The 20,278-nt window shown below is 36.6% G+C and overlaps 1 protein-coding gene across 2 annotated transcripts in view; it reads right to left on the bottom strand.

Annotated features, from left to right (window-relative positions):
* The window catches only part of unc-13, an 820,923-nt gene that overhangs the window by 417,348 nt on the left and 383,297 nt on the right, over window positions 1-20,278 (bottom strand). Inside the window, exons 22-25 of one of the 2 annotated variants that reach the window (XM_071690929.1) lie at window positions 9,099-9,200; window positions 6,141-6,200; window positions 5,778-5,837; window positions 4,966-5,025 (exon numbers count right to left, since the gene is read on the bottom strand). The exons of the other annotated variant lie outside the window; for it this stretch is intronic. Coding sequence (XP_071547030.1) covers window positions 4,966-5,025; window positions 5,778-5,837; window positions 6,141-6,200; window positions 9,099-9,200 — 282 coding nt within the window. The remainder of the gene's footprint in view (window positions 1-4,965; window positions 5,026-5,777; window positions 5,838-6,140; window positions 6,201-9,098; window positions 9,201-20,278) is intronic. 2 annotated transcript variants of the gene reach the window in all.

The following is a 20,278-nucleotide window of genomic DNA, read 5'->3' as shown; positions in this document are numbered from 1 at the left end:
TCACACCACAGATTGTTCTTAGGCATTTCATTTCAATAGATCCATCCTCTTCTGTTCTTTTGCATTCAGTGTCCAAGACCCACATCCATATAATACTGTCAGGACTGATATACCTTTAAGTACACTCATCTCTACCATAACAGCCAATGCCCTCTCTTACACATTCATTGCACCCAAGACCCAAACCTCCCTCTCCCATCATATGACTTACTTTAGCCCTATGTCTCCATCTGCTTCCTCCAGGTACTCCTGATTCACACTATGACTCATTACTATGCTTTTGTTCACATTTATTCTAGACTTTTTCCTTTCACACACAATCCCAAACTTTTTCGTCACCTTCTGGAGTTTTTCTCTGGAGTCAGCCAATGGAACAATGTCATCTGCAGCCAAAATATCATTCAACTCCCATATTCCTCAGCCCCAAGTATACCACAGACCTACCCTTTGCTCTATTACCCTTGTATTCATCTCCCTTACTAATTTTACATAAAAAGATTACACAAGCAAGGTGCCATTACACATCCTTGAAGCAGATCCACCTTCACCATGAACCACTCATCTCCCTCCATTAACGCTCTTATATATTTATATACCCTTGCCTGAGCCAGGTACCCATTTTATTGACCAACCCATATGGGTGGATGAACAGCTGGGTTGACTGTGGACTGACTGCCGCAACCAGGATTCAAACCTATGTGCTCGACCCTGGGCGGCCTGTGAGTGTGTCACGGTCAGGAACACTAACTGCTGCATCAGGACATTCTTTCTCACATACTCACATGCTGCCCTTTGTGTTACCTAAATTGCAAATTATCATCACAGGGCAAAATAGAGCACTTTCTCGACAGTGCTTCATCTACTCTCACATCCAATTTTATGTTAATACTGATAGTTTTTCCATATCACAGGCAAACCTAGTTCAAACTAGGCTTTTACTAATTCTGGGAGAGTCACGATGCCATATCAAATAAGCAAGTCTTCATTACTATCTACCTATCTATCTATATCTCTGATGCCCATTCCCTTCAGGAACTCCCTCAACAGGGTGGCCAATGCAAAAGAGTCTCCATAACTCATAAACTCCAGTCCTGCTTCTTAGCCTGTACTGCTTCACCCTAAACAGGCCACATGCCACTAGTGCAGTGTTTCTAGAGGTTCCTTCTGAATGTTCATATCTACTACTTCTAATTAATGTACCAAACTACTACTTTTACCTAATGCTCCCGTCTAATGTTCCCTACCAACTACTTCTACCTAAGGTTTCTACCTAATGCTCCTACCTAGTGTTCCTACCTACTACTTCTATCTATTGCTCCTACCATCTTGCTGACACAGCACACAGTGTTCACAAGAAAATCTTGAGTTATAAAGAATGAGTTGTGTGAGTTAAGTGTTGTCTGTGTTATGTGTAACATGGAGAGATTATATGCTTGTGAATAGATTGCCAACAGTCCACATGTGGGTAAGGTAGAAAGAAAAGACAGTTACCTGGGTCAGAGGCGTGTAGCTTGAAAACCACTCAAGTGCTGGCTGACTACACAAGAGTCACTAACCCTCCTGATACCCAGGGTAGTACCAGTAATATACATCCCTGATTTGTGGCTGTCTACCAGCTACTACCTACAAAATCTTCATTACTCAGCTAAAAGTTCAACAGGTGTAGGAAAAGAGTGTGAGGAGATGCCGTGTTTTGTTTCTGTTATTACCAGATGCACGGACAGATAAACTATGTGAACACTACAGCATTTCCACTAATAGATCAGTTAAAAACATGAAAATTTTGATGTATGCTTGCAAAAAAGTACCTGTTTATTATTCTCATAATATTTCTGGACATGTTTTGTCACATACAGTAAAGAGTGCTGTTCTGTAAGCTACTTGAATACATCAAAGATCATTATCATATGGGAAAATAAAGCATTTTATTGACAGGACCTAACCCACTCTCACATCACGTTAGTACTTCCAGTTATATTTCAAGACTAACAGCTTTTTCATGCCATTTGCAGCATTAACAGAACTAGGCTCTTACTCATTTTAGGAGGGTAAAAATATCTTTGAAATAAGAACCTTACAATACTTAGCTAAAAACTTGACAAGTGGAGAAAAAGTGTGAGAAGACACCATGTTTGATTATATCAGATAAAGATGCATGGACAGATGCAAGTGCTGTAGCATTTACATTTGTGTGCAAGTTAAAATCGTGAACATTTTGATGTACATTTACAACTGAAAGTCCATATATGTTAATCTCTTAACATCTCTGGACATATTTCTCATATACATGCTCTGTTTGCTACTCAAACACATTATAAATTACCATCACATGGCAAAAGAAAGTGCTTTATCAACAAGACTTCATGTAATCTCATATCACATTAGCATGTCCAGTTTTAAGCTAAAACTGATGGTTTATCTAAGTCACAGGTAAAACTGGAAGATGCTAAGCTCTTGCTCAGACTTGGGGGGGGGGGGGTTAAAATACTGTTTTAAATGAGGACTTCTTAAACACAGAGCTGAAAGCTCAATAGGAGGAAAAATGTGCAAGGAAAGCATGAGCAGACAGGTGCTATGTGAGCATTACAGCATTAGCACTAGTAACTCAAAAAGTTTAGCATTTCAGTATATGTTTGCAATATGAGGTACGTGTACATCAGTTTTTCAATTCTATGGCTTCCAGAAAAGTGCATGAAGTACATTAATGATAACCAAAATACAATATTGCACAATGTTATGAGCATTTTATGCAATAGTTGAACAACAATTTTAGTTTCAATATGATAATTTACAACAGAAAATCTGGCAAAAATGTGCAAAAGGCAATGTGGGTAAAATTAATTGAAACAAAATAGTGTGTATTACTGTACTGTAATTCCAAATGCTTTTAAATTACTCTTGTATTAAAGATATTTTTCTAATGCATTTAATAATTGTCTAAAATATGTTTGAAAGTGGTGGAGACCACTATTCAAAAATTCTTCTTGACAATGTGTACTAAAATACATAGCACCTGCATTTTTGCAATTTCATTGAGGAAATTTGTGCGGTTTATATTAGAGTAAATACAGTGTTTCCACTTTCTTTGTTAATACGAATGAAACTATATGCTCTTACACTGCAAGCAATCATAAGCTAAGAATAAAATCACTCACTATGAAATAAAGGATCTTGGGGAGGAAAACAACTGCCGGTGGGCATAATTCATATAAACAGAGATGAACAATAAACAATACACACTTCTAAGCCCCTAAATACAAGCCTAATTCTAAACTACAGTGCTTTTTTATTTAACTGCTGATTGTAAATCATGCTAATGAGATGAAACAGTTTCATGTAAAGCTGCTGAATGAGCAAAGTACAAAACAGCAAGTTACAGAAGTCTAAATCATGGGACACAGTCCATCGTTTATAAATCTGGAAACCTCAATACTAGCAATACTGCAGACCTCAAAGATAGTCAAGCAGTGTCTTAGTATACTTTTAACATGTCTTTGAAAGGCAACTGAAGTCAGCATCAGTGCAAGTTATTCCATCTCTTCTACAACTTTACATTCACCAGAAACCTTATAGTAAACCATCAGTTAACTGGATCTTATGGAAAGAAAATTTATTTTGTTTCATTAAAATGGTTTCAGCTGACTGAAAGGTAATCAATCACTTCAGTAATCTACTAAACCTGTTGCAATGTCACTAACATTTCTCTTTTTGGTAAACTTAGTTTCATGGAAAGGCAATGAGAAACACCAGTAGCCAATAAGAGCACATGAAGAGAATAAGATAAATCTTTACAGGTAAATATGCATAGGTCCTGATATCTCTCAGACCATGTTACAAATTCATGATTTCCTAGATATGTGACAACTGTCAAAGTACTATTTGAACTGTACTGGACTGCTTGAAAATAGTTAAAGGTGCCAATAAGTGTCAAGATATCATTGGCAAATTAATGCAAGATTGATGTGGATGTATAGAAAAGTTCATACAACTGATAAAGATATACTGGAAAAGCATTAAGTTCTAACATATCAAAAAAGCTTTGTAGATACGTTACTTTGAAGGAATGCTAAAAGAGTGTTACAGCTGCACTGGATATGTAACGAAGAACAGATGAAAATATATAGAAGTGTTGAAGAAGTGATTAAGATGTGTTACACAACTGTGAAAAATGCACTGAAGTGAATATATTGCTGTTAGACCAGTGAAGGAAAACAGGTGGAAGACTACCAAACACAGATGGATCGTGTGGTGTTAAGAGTACTGCTGAAGAGGATTGATAAGAACTAAACATGGACTGTAAAACAATAATATCAAAGAATCTTGCAGAAGAGGACTGATAAGAAATAAACATAGACTGTGAAACAATAATATCAAAGAATCTTTATCACCCTTTCTTTGTTTCCTTTGATGAAATACCACTTTACAGCACCATGGCATAAGTTACCTACCTACTCTTCAAGAGAGTAAAATATTTAGGTGATATTACTCAAACTGATGTGACACTAACCTGTGTTATCAAATTAATTCCTATGATATCTATAGGCACTTGACAAAAAATCAATCTAACTTATGTGTCTTATTTATATGAAGAAGCACAGTGACATGTTACTTTATAACAGAGACACTGATTACATAATCATACATCTGGACATTTCTTTGCAAATGTTCATTAATAATTAAACATAAACCCTAAAATCTCGAACACAAATTTTTTTTTTTGAGGCCTTTGAAATTTACATTTGTTATGATTTATTTACTTCAGTTAGATTTTGTTTACAATATTCTTCCTTATTCTAAGTCCAGTTAACTGAGGATTTACTAAAACTAGTAAAAAAATTCATAAGATACCAGTAAAAAATTAATGCATTGGACAATTTCAACAAAATTTCAAAAAAACTCTAGTAAAAACTATTATCACTTCAACAACTTAAATATTCTTAGTAGCACCAAGGTAAAAGAGTTCACCTTTTGGACCTGTGCCTGGTCAGGGATTGTAGAGTCAGTTCTGCTGGAGTCGCTCACCACCTGACACATGAAGAGAAAACAAGTAGTAACAGACAACACAGAAGCATCACAAAGAAGGCTCTCACAAGTCACAAAGAGAAAGTGAGAGAAATAAAGAAAAAGACTACACAACTTATCTAGCATAACATTTATGGATGCCTAAGAGATGGAAATGAGAAAATATAATTAGTGTAAGAACTGTAAGAAATAATCATACCTTAAGAGAGACAATGTTTGGCAGAACATGCATATACTGCACATGCATCAGCACAATGTCTTGTACACCTGCATGCGCTGCAGCATGACGCAAAATAGAGAATTGTTGCAGAAGATGACTTAGAGATATCCTTACATGAAAAAATTTGCCAAAATTAAATATTGGCATAAACCTATGAATAATAGTGAGAAGAAAAGGAGAATGAATATGTATCAATAAAGGAATGATCATATTCATAAATTTGCAGTAACAGAAACAATCAGGTTCAATTTTGACCAAAGTGATACGAATGCAATTCAAAATTTTCATCACCTTACAAAAACCATTTGCCAATAGGTGCAGAATAAGAAGTGACAGATCCATAAGGGTTATACAACAGTAACTATACAAACTGGAGATACAGAGAAGATAGCTACGAAAAATTGCATTTAGTGTTTCTCAACCCAAGAAAAGCAAACTTACTACAATGACTGTGAACGTATGATCAAAAGAAGTGGTTGAGAACTGTATAACTACCTACTAACTAGAAAAATGCAATCCTAATAATGAAATTCACCTTTTGATCTACAACTGCTGGCTTTTCTTCAGCAGGCTGTTGAGTAATCTCTCCCTGATCCTAAGAATCAAGAGACAACTAATTTCAGGTAAATGGGATTGGATACTATGTTTAAGATAAATGATGCTATTCTTACAGCCTTCTCACATATTGGAATGAGATACATGAATGCATCAGATAATGAATAATCCATAACAGAAGCTTAAACATGCAGGCTACTTTATGTAGACTTATGGTAAGTATATGATTGAAAAAGATAGGGGACGAATTTGTCACTGAAATAGGGTATATATATATATATATATATATATATATATATATATATATATATATATATATATATATATATATAGAAATATTCACCTCTTTGCTAGCCTCAGTTGGCTTAGGCACCATTTCTGGGGGTTGGATTCCGACGGTAGGCTGTGGATACATGTGCCATGTTATTAAGAATTATTTGCCAAGCAAATGGCCATACTTGTCTGGTGGTACACAGAGGAGCTAAAAGATAATGCAAAAACATAAGGAACAATAATAGGAAAAATATCATGTGACAAACAATTACTGAAAACAGAGGCATAAAATGTATTTTCATAATACTATAAATAAAACTATACACACCTTTAACAAAATCTCTATATAAAAACACACAAAAATATATGCTACAAAATCTAAGAAAATTAAAAAAGACACAAAAAAGATTAAGTAAAATAGAAGCTCAAAGATAAGAAAGTCAAGAAAGATTTTATGGAAAATCAAGGTCTGCTTCTGCCCTGTAGTTCCTCTGAGGGTTAACACACAAGGCATATTTAACTAGTATGATGTTATTGCTCTTGAGATCCTTTCGTACGATAAGGGGGATAATTTTCTCTCTTGTAGCTTCTGAGTCTTTGCATGAACTAAGTAAAGCACTCAATACTTTCCATGCCATTACCATACTGTTAAAAGATTAGGCATTACAGTGTCCTTGGCTGAAGATTCTTCTAGTTAAATAATAAAATGCCTGTTACTTGAATCGAGTAAGAAGCAGGTAAGTAAAAAATGCAGCATGTCACAATGCTCATACAGAGTTCATCATAGCGTAGGTAAGGTAGCAAGCAGCCAACTAATATCATATACAATGGCCTCAGCTATTGCAACACTGAGCCAAAGGATAGGGTAGCATTACATCATTACTGTGTCAGCATCATGTCATCACTGCGTCACTGCTACATCACCAACCCTAGCTAGGGTGGGGGATCACCTCAATTGTGACTGCTCCTTCCATCTGATGCTGCTGCACTTGCTCCATTTCCCCAACCACTTCAGGAATCGTGGCCAGGTTACCCAAGGTGGCAGGGGCAGGTGTGATGGATAATGTAGTTGTTGTTGTGGTGGTGGTGGTGGGAGGAATAGCTGTTGAGACTTTTGAGTGATGTGTTGTGGTAAGAGAAGGAGCAAGTGTGGTAATATTGGCTGTGGTAGCCACTGTGATAGCTGTGGAAGAGGTGATGATGGCTGTGGTAGAAGTGGTACTGGTGGAAGTAACTGATGAGGTAACATGGATGCTGCTGGTACCAACAGTGGTGTCTGGGATTGCCACGATCTCCTGTGCCACAGTTGATACAGCTGATGAAACCATGAGAGACTTTTCTGCATCTTTCATCTGTTGCTGTTGCTGCTGCTGTTCCAGCTGGGCCTGTGCCTATCATATGTGAGAGGGGAGAGTAATAGTTGAAGCAGAAATAAGGGAAACTGGAGAAGTGGCAGAAGTAAAAATCAGTTGGGAAACTAAACTACAAAATAACTACATTCTCTTTAAGCATGATTAAATTACTCTACAAACATATTGCACTTCTACTGTGTATATATATATATATATATATATATATATATATATATATATATATATATATATATATATATATATATATATATTTTTTTTTTTTTTTTCATACTATCCGCCATTTCCCGCGACAGCGAGGTAGCGTTAAGAACAGAGGACTGGGCCTTTGAGGGAATACCCTCACCTGGCCCAATTCTCTGTTCCTTCTTTTGAAAAAAAAAAAAAAAAAAAAAAATATATATATATATATATATATATATATATATATATATATATATATATATATATATATGCATGTTATGAAAAATCTCTTCACAAGGCAACTAGAAACCAAATTTAGAAGCCTTGAAATTATATGAATTGAAGAGTGACCTACTGGGCAAGCAATACAGGATACCATCTGAACATGACAACATTACAAATTTTTCTGTATCAGATCTATTGACAGTTTCCCAAAATCTAATGCTGAAAGAAATTAATGGACATGTTAAAATACTCTTGTTATGGGATAGATGATCCAAAACTGGCTATTGCACAGAAAAGAAGCAGTCTATTATGATAGGTGAAAGTGCCAATTGATGATAACTGTCAACTGAATTTAAGGAGCATACATCACTATACACCCTTCCAATCAAAACAGATCAGATGGCATAGAATTCAGTACTTTAATGCACTCATATTTCATAGCCTTACTTTCTCAGCATCTTAACAAAAATTACAAGAATGTCGGTGACCAAAATATTCAAAGAATTCATATAAACCACAGCATTTCAAAACATACAACTTTTCTTTACTATAAACTGCTTAATGAATAAAATGCCAAAGCTGATCAGCTGTTTATGACTATCAATAACGTCTGAGTTGCATGCGACTTCCTCACACGATGTACATAAACAAAAAGCAAATAAATCTCATGTGTCGTTTGAGAAGTAAACTGTAGGTAGGGAATACCTCAGTTCAACTGCATTAAAGGCACCGTACGGTAAGAGTGTGCTTTTCACAGATATATCACTTATGCTTGAAAAGAGAACTTGCCCAACAGTTCAGTAACATCTAGTGTTTTGATTTCATAAAGCTAACCAAATCATGCAAAGCCGAAGTCATAAAATCAGGGTCCACATTTTACAAAATAATCATGAATAAGGTGCGAAAAATAAGATGGTGAAAAAAATGGAAAAGAAAACATGGGCAAGTAGGTCCTGTGGAAGGTATCATGCCAAATTACTTACTGGTGGCCATTATGTCTCTCAAAGTAATGAGACAATACATGCAAATACTGTGAATGATATGTGTGTAATTCAAGAAATGTAAGAGGACCTAAAAAGTGCAGAAATAATCCTTTGATAACTTAATATGCAACTTTCCAATTACAGCATCAAGAACTGTAAAAAACACACACACACACAATATAGAACTTCAAAATTCGCGGGCAATAAAAAACTAAGAATATTCTAAAAAGGCAGCCTCTTTTAAATGTTACAGAGGACCAGGATCACCTCTGAGCTAGGTTTCTGCAACATTTTCATCTTTTCTTCGAAACAGGCCTTCTTGGTCTGATCCACTGTGGGCACAGGTCTGGGCTGGTCTGGCTGGGAGACCTAAAAGCCACAAGTTGTTGTTTTATATGAGCCAGAAGTAAACAACTCTTGCTATCATCGAAACTTCCAATAATAAAAAAACATGTAAAAAGACTCTCTTTAATGTTCATGCTGCATTTCTTTCAAAAAACTCCTCAACGTTCCCCGACAATGTGCATTTAATGCAAACTGAATCTACAAAGAAAACTGTCGAAAGACTTTATCCTCAGTAAATGCATGATGTAATGGAAAATCATTATATCAAGATGAAGACTAAGCTCTTAATATATGTAGGGCATCTCCTTTAATCAAGTTACATCTATGCATGTAAAAAGAGAAAATAAATAATCTCAAACAAAATAAACAATCAATATCTTAACATCCTACAGCTTTACCAATAATTAATGCATCACTTAGATGATGTATTGAGTCATGACTTTCTAAATGCTATTATGTAATCTTTATAAAGAAAAAGTTGTAAGAAAAATCATAATCAATTGCACTCCAAGGATTAAACACATTCTCTTCTTTACACATTCAACTTATGCAAGGAATACAGACAGTGTGAGAGTGTGTATACACATAAATACACATACATACATACATAAAGATTAAAATACTCCTGTTTCATTCTGTTTCCTTACCACCATACTCCCAATCATATGTCATGAATTACATCTTGTGTGTGTGTGTGTGTGTGTGTGTGTGTGTGTGTGCTCATAATTACCCTAGAATGTTCCTAAAGACTCTTACAGCCCAAGACTGCACTTCAAGCAATAAGGAAATGTAGACCCCTTAAGGGAGGGAAGTTCTTTGACAACACTGTACTACGATACAACTTTGTCAAAGGTATCTTTTCACTTACAGTGCAATCTCAAGCAGGTGGAGTCTGGTAACACCTCTCTATCTCTCTATGTGTGTGTGTGTGTGTGTGTGTGTGTGTGTATTCCATTGAGTCCATGGGGAAAATGAAACACAATAAGTTCCCAAATGCACTTTCGTGTAAAAATCACATCGTCAGGGGAGACACAAGAGAGAAATATAACAGTCACTTGATATACAATGAAAAGACGTAGTTAGGATGCCATTTGGTAAACATGTGATTGTCCCAGACAGACAACAAGCATATCATGAACTTATTATGTGGACAAAAAGGTGAGTTGGTTACAAATTTTATCAACAATAAAGTTATCCACTTTGTATAGACCATCACTGATATTAAGATTATAATTCTCTGTGTATCTAATAATAGAAGATTCAATGATATTTCTCGTGGTAATAGAGTTAGAGTTAATAACTGAGATGGCATTATTCCAGTCAATACAATGATCATAGTTTTTAATGTGACAAAACAAGGCATTTGATTCTTTTCTCATTCTTATACTATAATTTTTTGCTTAAGCCTAACAGAAAGATCCTTACCAGTCTGCCCAACATAAAACTTATCAAAATTTCTACTTGGCACTTTATAGATGCACCCAGGAGAATTTTCTGGTGAATTCCTGATTAAGACATTCTCTATAGTATTATTGTTGCTGAAGGCAAAATGTACATTAAATGATTTAAGGAATGAGGAAAGTAAAGAAAAATTATTATCAAAAGGGAGAACTAAAAGATCCTTGGTGTCAATAGGAGGTTTGGGCTCAACTCTATAAAATTATTTCTTTGCTAACTTAAGGGATTTCTCAATGAAAGAGCTAGGGTACTTTAATTTAGATCCAATAGAATATAGCTTCTCAAACTCTTCATCAATATACTCTGGACTGCAAATATGTAATGCCCTAAGGAACATAGATTGAAAAGATGATAATTTAACTCTGTCATGTTGAGATGAATAATAATGAATATATGAGCATACATTGGTAGGTTTTCTGTATAAGCTAAACTTAAACTTGTTTCCTTGCCTATGGATCATGCAATCTAAAAATGGCAACATACCATTATTTTCATTTTCTATAGTAAATTTGATGGAAGGTACTAAATTGTTAATGGGAGAAATATTTGTAAATTTTCATTTGTTGGCCAAACACAAAGAAAATCATCTACATACCTAAACCAAATTGCAGTAGAAGGTAAGATATCCTTTAGCAATTTTGTTTCAAAAAATTCCATATAAAGATTACTTAGTACAGGTGAAAGAAGCTTACCCATTGCCATAGCAAATTTTTTAGCATAATAATCTTCATTGAACTGAAATACACAGTCTTTTAAACACAATTTTATCAGTTTAATGAAAACAGACTTTGAAACAGGTAAATGAATATCACCCAAAACATCAAATAAATATTCTAAAAGCTCATCAACTGTACCGTTTGTGAAAACTGAGGGAACATCAAAGCTAACAAGTTTGAAATCAAAATTAACATTGATATTGTTAAGCTTGCTAACTAAATCTACATTTTTCATGACATTAGAATTTGATATCTCACCCACTAAAAGGCTTAATAAAGAAACTAACCATTTTGACAATTTATATATGATGGAGTCTACCGAACTCACTATAGGTCTTGCTGGAAATTTTTCTTTATGTGTTTTGATAAGTCTATACATATATGGCAATGAAGGGGACAAAGATGACAAACTTCTGATAAGAGAACCATTCCCTTTCAACAACTTCAGTTCTTTATTGCAATGGGAATTAACTGTTTCTAAGGGATTCTTGCTGAGTTTCGAATATGTTGTGTCATTTAAAAGATCATTAATTTTAGATAAATGAATGATCTTTTAAATGATGACATAAATGGTTAGTTTCTTTATTAAGCCCTTTAGTGGGTAAAATATCAAATTCTAATATCATGAAAAATGTAGATTTAGTTAACAAGCTTAACAATATTAATGTTAATTATGATTTCAAACTTGTTAGCATTGATGTTTCCCCACTTTTCACAAAAGTTCCAGTTGATGACCTTTTAGAATATTTATTTGATGTCTTGGATGATATTCATTTACCTGTTTCAAAGTCTGTTTTCATTGAACTGATAAAATCATGTATTTCAATTCAATGGAGATTATTATGCTCAAAAATTTGGTATGGCAATGGGTAACCCTCTTTCACCTGTACTAAGTAATCTTCATATGTAAGTCTTTTTAAACAAAATCACTAAAGGATATCTTACTTTCTAATGCAATTTGGTTTAGGTATGTAGATGATGTTCTTTGTGTTTGGCCAACAAATGAAAATTTACAAATATTTCTCCCACTAACAATTTAGTACCTTCCATCAAATTTCCTGTAAAAATGAAAATAATGGTATGTCACCATTTTTATATTGCATGATCCTTAGGCAAGGAAACAAGTTTAATTTTAGCATATACAGAAAACCTATCAATGTATGCTTATATATTCAATATTACTCATCTTAACATGACAGAGTTAAATTATCATTTTTTTCAATCCATGTTCCTTAGGGCATTTGGTATTTGCATTCCAGAGTATATTGATGAAGAGTTTGAGAAGATATATTCTATTGGATCTAAGGTAAAGTACTTTAGAGCTTTCATTGATAAATTCCTGAAGTTAGTAAAGAAATCATTTTATAGAGTTAAGCCCAAACCTTCCATTGACACCATGAATCTTTTATCTCTCCCTTTTAGTAATAATTTTACTTTACTTCCCATATTCCTTAAATCCTTTGATGTAAATGTTGCCTTCAGCAACAATAATACTATAGAGAATATCTTAATCAGGAATTCACCAGAAAATTCTCCTGGGTGCATCTATAAAGTGCCATGTAGAAATTTTGATAAGTTTTATGTTTAGCAGAATGGTAATGAGCTTTCTGTTAGATTTAAGCAACAAAAATATAGTATAAGAACAGGACAAGAATCAAATGCCTTGTTTAATTACATTAAAAACTATGATCATTGTACTGACTGGAGTAATGCCATCTTAGTTATTAATTTTAACTCTATTACCACGAGAAAAATCACAGAATCTTATATTATCAAATACACAAAGAATCATAATCTTAATAATAGTGATGGTCTACACAAATTGGGTAACTTCGTTACCCAGTGATAAGATTTATGTTTGGCAGAATGGTAAAGAGCTTTCTGTTAGACTTAAGCAACAAAAATATAGTATAAGAACGGGACAAGAATCAAATGCCTTGTTTAATTACATTAAAAACTATGATCATTGTATTGACTGGAGTAATGCCATCTTAGTTATTAATTCTGACTCTATTACCACGAGAAATATCATTGAATCTTCTATTATTAAATACACAAAGAATTATAATCTTAATAATAGTGATGGTCAACACAAATTGGGTAACTTTGTTTTGATAAAATTTGTAAACAATTCACCTTCTTGTCGACATAATAAGTTTATGATACGCTTGTTGTCTGTCTTGGACACTTGCACATTTACCAAATGGCATCCTAGCTTCGTCTCTTCGTTGTATATCAACTGACTGTTATATTTCTCTCTTGTGTCTCCCCGGATGATGTGATTATTACAAAAAAGTGCACTTGGGAACTTGACGTGTTTCATTTTCCTCGTGGACTCAATGGAATATACTTAATTATGTGCAAAATTGTGATCCTTTACATATCATATAATATATATATATAGTATTATTATATAAACGACAATCATATGTCCTCTAAACATTAAACTGACATTTCATGCACAGTATCCATCCTACTCTACTAACTCTATCATACCACGCTCGAAATCATATCACTATTGTTGAAACCAAATATAATCTTATATAACATACCCAAATTGTACTTTGTTTGAGATAAGTTCTCGTACATTCACCATTTTTCAGCATAAAATTTTGCCCACGCTATTGTCCATTCAGCTTCCATGTTCCATGCCCTGACCAGATCACTCATGATATCTAAACACTTATTTCTCTCATGTTCTCCATTAAATTTACAAACATGCACAATTGGGACTTGACGTGTTCATTACCTCTGTACTAATGAACTTGCTCTTAATTCAGGCAAATATTTGTTTTTTATTTATATTTTTTTTTTTTTTTTATACTTGTCGCTGTCTCCCGCGGTTGCGAGGTAGCGCAAGGAAACAGACGAAAGAAATGGCCCAACCCCCCCCCATACACATGTACATACACACGCCACACACGCAAATATACATACCTACACAGCTTTCCATGGTTTACCCCGGACGCTTCACATGCCTTGATTCAATCCACTGCAGCACGTCAACCCCTGTATACCACATGCTCCAATTCACTCTATTCCTTGCCCTCCTTTCACCCTCCTGCATGTTCAGGCCCCGATCACACAAAATCTTTTCACTCCATCTTTCCACCTCCAATTTGGTCTCCCTCTTCTCCTCGTTCCTCCACCTCCGACACATATATCCTCTTGGTCAATCTTTCCTCACTCATTCTCTCCATGTGCCCAAACCATTTCAAAACACCCTCTTCTGCTCTCTCAACCACGCTCTTTTTATTTCCACACATCTCTCTTACCCTTACGTTACTTACTCGATCAAACCACCTCACACCACACATTGTCCTCAAACATCTCATTTCCAGCACATCCATCCTCCTGCGCACATCTCTATCCATAGCCCACGCCTCGCAACCATACAACATTGTTGGAACCACTATTCCTTCAAACATACCCATTTTTGCTTTCCGAGATAATGTTCTCGACTTCCACACATTTTTCAAGGCTCCCAAAATTTTCGCCCCCTCCCCCACCCTATGATCCACTTCCGCTTCCATGGTTCCATCCGCTGCAGATCCACTCCCAGATATCTAAAACACTTCACTTCCTCCAGTTTTCTCCATTCAAACTCACCTCCCAATTGACTTGACCTCACCCTACTGTACCTAATAACCTTGCTCTTATTCCATTTACTCTTACTTTTTTTCTTCAACACTTTACCACAGTCCCGCTTCTGCAGTTTCCAAGAATCACACCAGTGCTGAACAGAACCCAACCGACTCACTCCCCAAGCTCTTCATCCCCAACAGAACTTCATACTCCCCTTTCCAGGTGTTTACCCCTAAAACCTCACATAAACATTAATCAACCATGAGCACTCAACCCCTGGAAACCTCACTCCTGAAACCATTTCCTTCCCTCCCTTTCACCGTCCTGCTTCATCCCGATAAAAACTTTTCACTGCTTCAACAACTTCTCCACCTCATTGTTCCTTATCCCTTCCACATCCGACTCTATCAACTCTTGTCAATCTTTCCATCATAACCATATCCTTGCTTTTCAAGTTCCACATACATTTTCAAGCAAACACCTTATCCACCATCCTCTCCTCAAACCACGCTCTTTTCCCAATCTATGCTCTTAGCCTTCACCTCTCAATCAAACCCTCCCATATAATTTACCAAAACTCCAAATTTCAGCCTCCAATCTTGACGCACTCTATCTTAGTCCACCTCCTTATACAATGCACTTTGGAACCATTCCAATTCCTCAAACCTACCCATTGATGCTTTACGAATTAAATGTCTCGACTTCACACATTTTCAGTCCAACAATTTCAGTCCCCACCCCCTTTTATAAATTCCACTGCATCCAGCTTCAACCTGTGTTCCTCCGCTTGCAGATCCTTCCCAAGCTTCTACTAACCTTCACTTCCTTCCAATCATTTTCCCTATCACCTCCTCACATGACTTGACCCACCCGACAAATACCCTAACTAACCTTGTCTCTATCCCATTTCACTCTTAAAACTTTCCTCTCTTCACATCACCTACTTTTACACCATAGCCTCTAGTCACCATTTGCTGCTTTTCAATTAATCACCCATTTGACCTCTTCAATCTTTATCGTCACAAAATGTTACTTCCAGCTCTCTCATCCCCAACTTCAGACTTTTCACTCTTGCCCTTTTCTTGACTGTCCTTCATTTACTCTCCCTCAATCAATCTCTCCATGCAAAAATGTAAACAAATGAGACATCACCACCTGCCGAACCTACTTCACTGAACATCACTTTCCTTCTTCCTCACACACATGCACTTACATCCTTCTAAAAACTCACGCTTCAACAACTTCTCATGCCACAAGCATCTTATACCTCCACATGACATCTCATAATACATCCATTCCTTCCTCCATCCATAATGCTATACTCCATTGTTTCAACTATTTCCACTTACATCTCTCCTGACACCACATCACCTATCCACACATCCTCTACCTTCTAACCACTCTCTCCCCAAATCTCATGTCTCTGTTACACTACCCTACTAATCACTTAGCCTCCCAATAATTACAGGAATACTCACACCATTGCACCTCTGTACATTTACACCAATCTCTTATCCCCTGTCCATTGTAATGCACTAATCAACGCTTCGCCATCTCATGCCCTCACTTGATCATAATATACATTTATATACCACCTCACATCTGTCAAACCCAGTTTCATTAGTCTATATTCCACGCAATCATCAAAATTCCGTTACTCCAAGCTCTTCTCTTACATCATTTCCCATTTACACTGACACCCATACCATCTGTATCAACACTCCCTTCAATATCACCATTCTTCCACTCACGCCTACTTTATCACCTCTTGCTTCAAATCCAGTCCCACCTATTACCTCCTTCCGACATCTTCTCCCAAATAAAGCCGCTAACAACTCTCAGCATCTTCTCTGACCGCAATCACTCAATTGCCCTCTCACTGCACTCTTCTCTTCTATACTTACTCTCATCACACACTACTACCAAACTTACAGCCACTCCACTCTTTCTGCCAGTCTTTCCACCATTGAATCCCTCACCATTCCCACCTGACTTATTCATTTCATCGTACACATCTACTCTGACTTCCCCAAGGTCTCCTTCCCAAGCAACTTCATACTTCACCCTTCTTCATCCCCAGACTTCACTTCTACTTTCTGAACAACCCAATTCACTAACTCCACAAGATAATGACAGATCCCTCAGTTGCACCCTCAGCACATTAACACCAAAAGCTCCTCTTCGCAACCTTCAATTAACACGTAATCCAATAACCTTTCTGCCATCTCTCCTACTTACATAATATATATAGTATATCTCGCTTTTTAACTAGGTATTCCATATCAGTCCTTTATCAGCACATAAATCTAAAGTCTTCACCATTGCATTACAATGTGGAAACCCAGCGTCCATGATCGCTCAACTGCCACATTACCACCTTGATTCAATCACCAACTGTAACCGTCTGTGCATCAAACCGCTAACACTCATGTCAGTGTCATATAATTGCTTGGCGTCATGATTTATCTTCTTCCACAGGCTGGTTCCATTCTTCCGTCACCGCTTTCTTGCCAGTTCTCCAAATCCGCAACAGCGCAGTAAATCATACAGAGAACAAAAATACTCATTCCAAGTTCTATCCAACAAACTTCATACTTCCCTCTTTCAAGACTCTTGCATTTACCTTCCCTAACATACCCATTCCATACAACAAATTAAAAACCATGAGGACATCACAGGCCCTGCGGCAAACCTACATCACTGAGACCAATCACTTTCCTCTTTCCTACATATTATTGAAATATATATAAAAAATAAAATAAATAAATATAGAAATAGAGAAATACGATGTGTATACGGTTACGCGTCAGTGATTAATCAGGCAGTGAAGCGTCTGGGGTAAACCATGGAAAGCTGTGTAGGTATGTATATTTGCGTGTGTGGACGTATGTATATACATGTGTAAGGGGGTGGGTTGGGCCATTTCTTTCGTCTGTTTCCTTGCGCTACCTCGCAAACGCGGGAGACAGCGGCAAAAAAAAAAAAAAAAAATATATATATATATATATATATATATATATATATATATATATATATATATATATATATATATTCTTTTTCTTTCTTTCAAACTATTCGCCATTTCCCGCATTAGCGAGGTAGCATTAAGAACAGAGGACTGGGCCTCTGAGGGAATACCCTCACCTGGCCCAATTTTCTGTTCCTTCTTTTGGAAAATTGAAAAAAAAAAAAAAAAAAAAAAAAAAAAATTCTATTTACACAGACATATACATATACACACACGTACACATCCACACATGCTGCCCCCATCCATTCCTGCTGCCATCTCGACACACATTTCTTTCGTCTGTTTCCTTGTGCTACCTCGCAAATGCGGGAGACAGCGGCAAAGCAAAAAGAAAAAAAAAAATAATATATATATATATATATATATATATATATATATATATATATATATATATATATATATATATATTCCTATGAGTCCACGAGGAAAATGAAACACGAAAAGTTTCATTTTCCTCACGCACAAAATTGTGATCCTTTCCAATATATATATATATATATATATATATATACACACGTACACATCCACACATGCTGCCCCCATCCATTCCTGCTGCCATCTCGACACACATAAAAAACAGCACCTCCCTCCCTCCGCAGGTGCGCAAGGTATCGCCAGGAAATGCATGCATAGTGCCATTGTACAAAGGCAAAGGGGATAAAGGTGAGTGTTCAAATTACAGAGGTATAAGTACTCCTGGGAAATTATATGGGAGGGTATTGATTGAGAAGGTGAAGGCATGTACAGAGAATAAGATTGGGGAAGAGCAGTGTGGTTTTAGAAGTGGTAGAGGATGTGTGGATCAGGCGTTTGCTTTGAAGAATGTATGTGAGAAATACTTAGAAAAACAAATGGATTTGTATGTAGCATTAATGGATCTGGAGAAGGCATATGATAGAGTTGATAGAGATACTCTGTGGAAGGTATTAAGAGTATATGGTGTGGGAGACAAGTTGTTAGAAGCCGTGAAAAGTTTTTATCGAGGATGTAAGGCACGTGTACGTGTAGAAGAGAGGAAAGTGATTGGTTCTCAGTGAATGTAGGTTTGTGGTAGGGGTGTGTGATGTCTCCATGGTTCTTTAATTTGTTTATGGATGGGGCTGTTAGGGAGGTGAATGCAAGAGTTTTGGAAAGAGGGGCAAGTATGCAGTCTGTTGTGGATGAGAGAACTTGGGAAGTGAGTCAGTTGTTATTCGCTGATTATACAGCGCTGGTGGCTGATTCATGTGAGAAACTGCAGAAACTGGTGACTGAGTTTGGTAAAGTGTGTGAAAGAAGAAAGTTAAGAGTAAATGTGAATAAGAGCAAGGTTATTAGGTACAGTAGGGTTGAGGGTCAAGTCAACTGGGAGGTAAGTTTGAATGGAGAAAAACTGGAGGAAGTAAAGTGTTTTAGATATCTGGGAGTGGATCTGGCAGCAGATGGGACCATGGAAGTGGAAGTGAATCATAGGGTGGGGGAGGGGGCAAAAATTCTGGGAGCCTTGAAGAATGTTTGGAAGTCGAGAACATTATCTCGGAAAGCAAAAATGGGTATGTTTGAACGAATAGTGGTTCCGACAATGTTGTATGGTTGCGAGGCGTGGGCTATGGATAGAGTTGAGCGGAGGAGGGTGGATGTGCTGGAGATGAGATGTTTGAGGACAATATGTGGTGTGAGGTGGTTTGAGCGAGTAAGTAATGTAAGGGTAAGAGAGATGTGTGGAAATAAAAAGAGTGTGGTTGAGAGAGCAGAAGAGGGTGTTTTGAAATGGTTTGGTCACATGGAAAGAATGAGTGAGGAAAGATTGACCAAGAGGATATATGTGTCAGAGATGGAGGGAACGAGAAGTGGGAGACCAAATTGGAGGTGGAAAGATGGAGTGAAAAAGATTTTGAGTGATCAGGGCCTGAACATGCAGGAGGGTGAAAGGCGTGCAAGGAACAGAGTGAATTGGAACGATGTGGTATACCGGGGTTGACATGCTGTCAATGGATTGAACCAGGGCATGTGAAGTGTCTGGGGTAAACCATGGAAAGTTCTGTGGGGCCTGGATGTGGAAAGGGAGCTGTGGTTTCGGTGCATTATCACGTGACAGCTAGAGACTGAGTGTGAACGAATGGGGCCTTTGTTGTCTTTTCCTAGCGCTACCTCGCACACAAGAGGGGGGAGGGGGTTGTTATTCCATGGGTGGCGAGGTGGTGATGGGAATAAATAAGGGCAGACAGTATGAATTATGTACATGTGTATATATGTATATGTCTGTGTGAGTATATATATGTGTACATTGAGATGTATAGGTATGTATATTTGCGTGTGTGGCTTGTATGTATATA

This window comes from Panulirus ornatus, chromosome 49 (assembly GCF_036320965.1).
Source record: "Panulirus ornatus isolate Po-2019 chromosome 49, ASM3632096v1, whole genome shotgun sequence".
NCBI lineage: Eukaryota > Metazoa > Arthropoda > Malacostraca > Decapoda > Palinuridae > Panulirus > Panulirus ornatus.
Note: the sequence above shows the minus strand (reverse complement) of the source record. Positions and strands in the feature narration are given on the sequence as shown.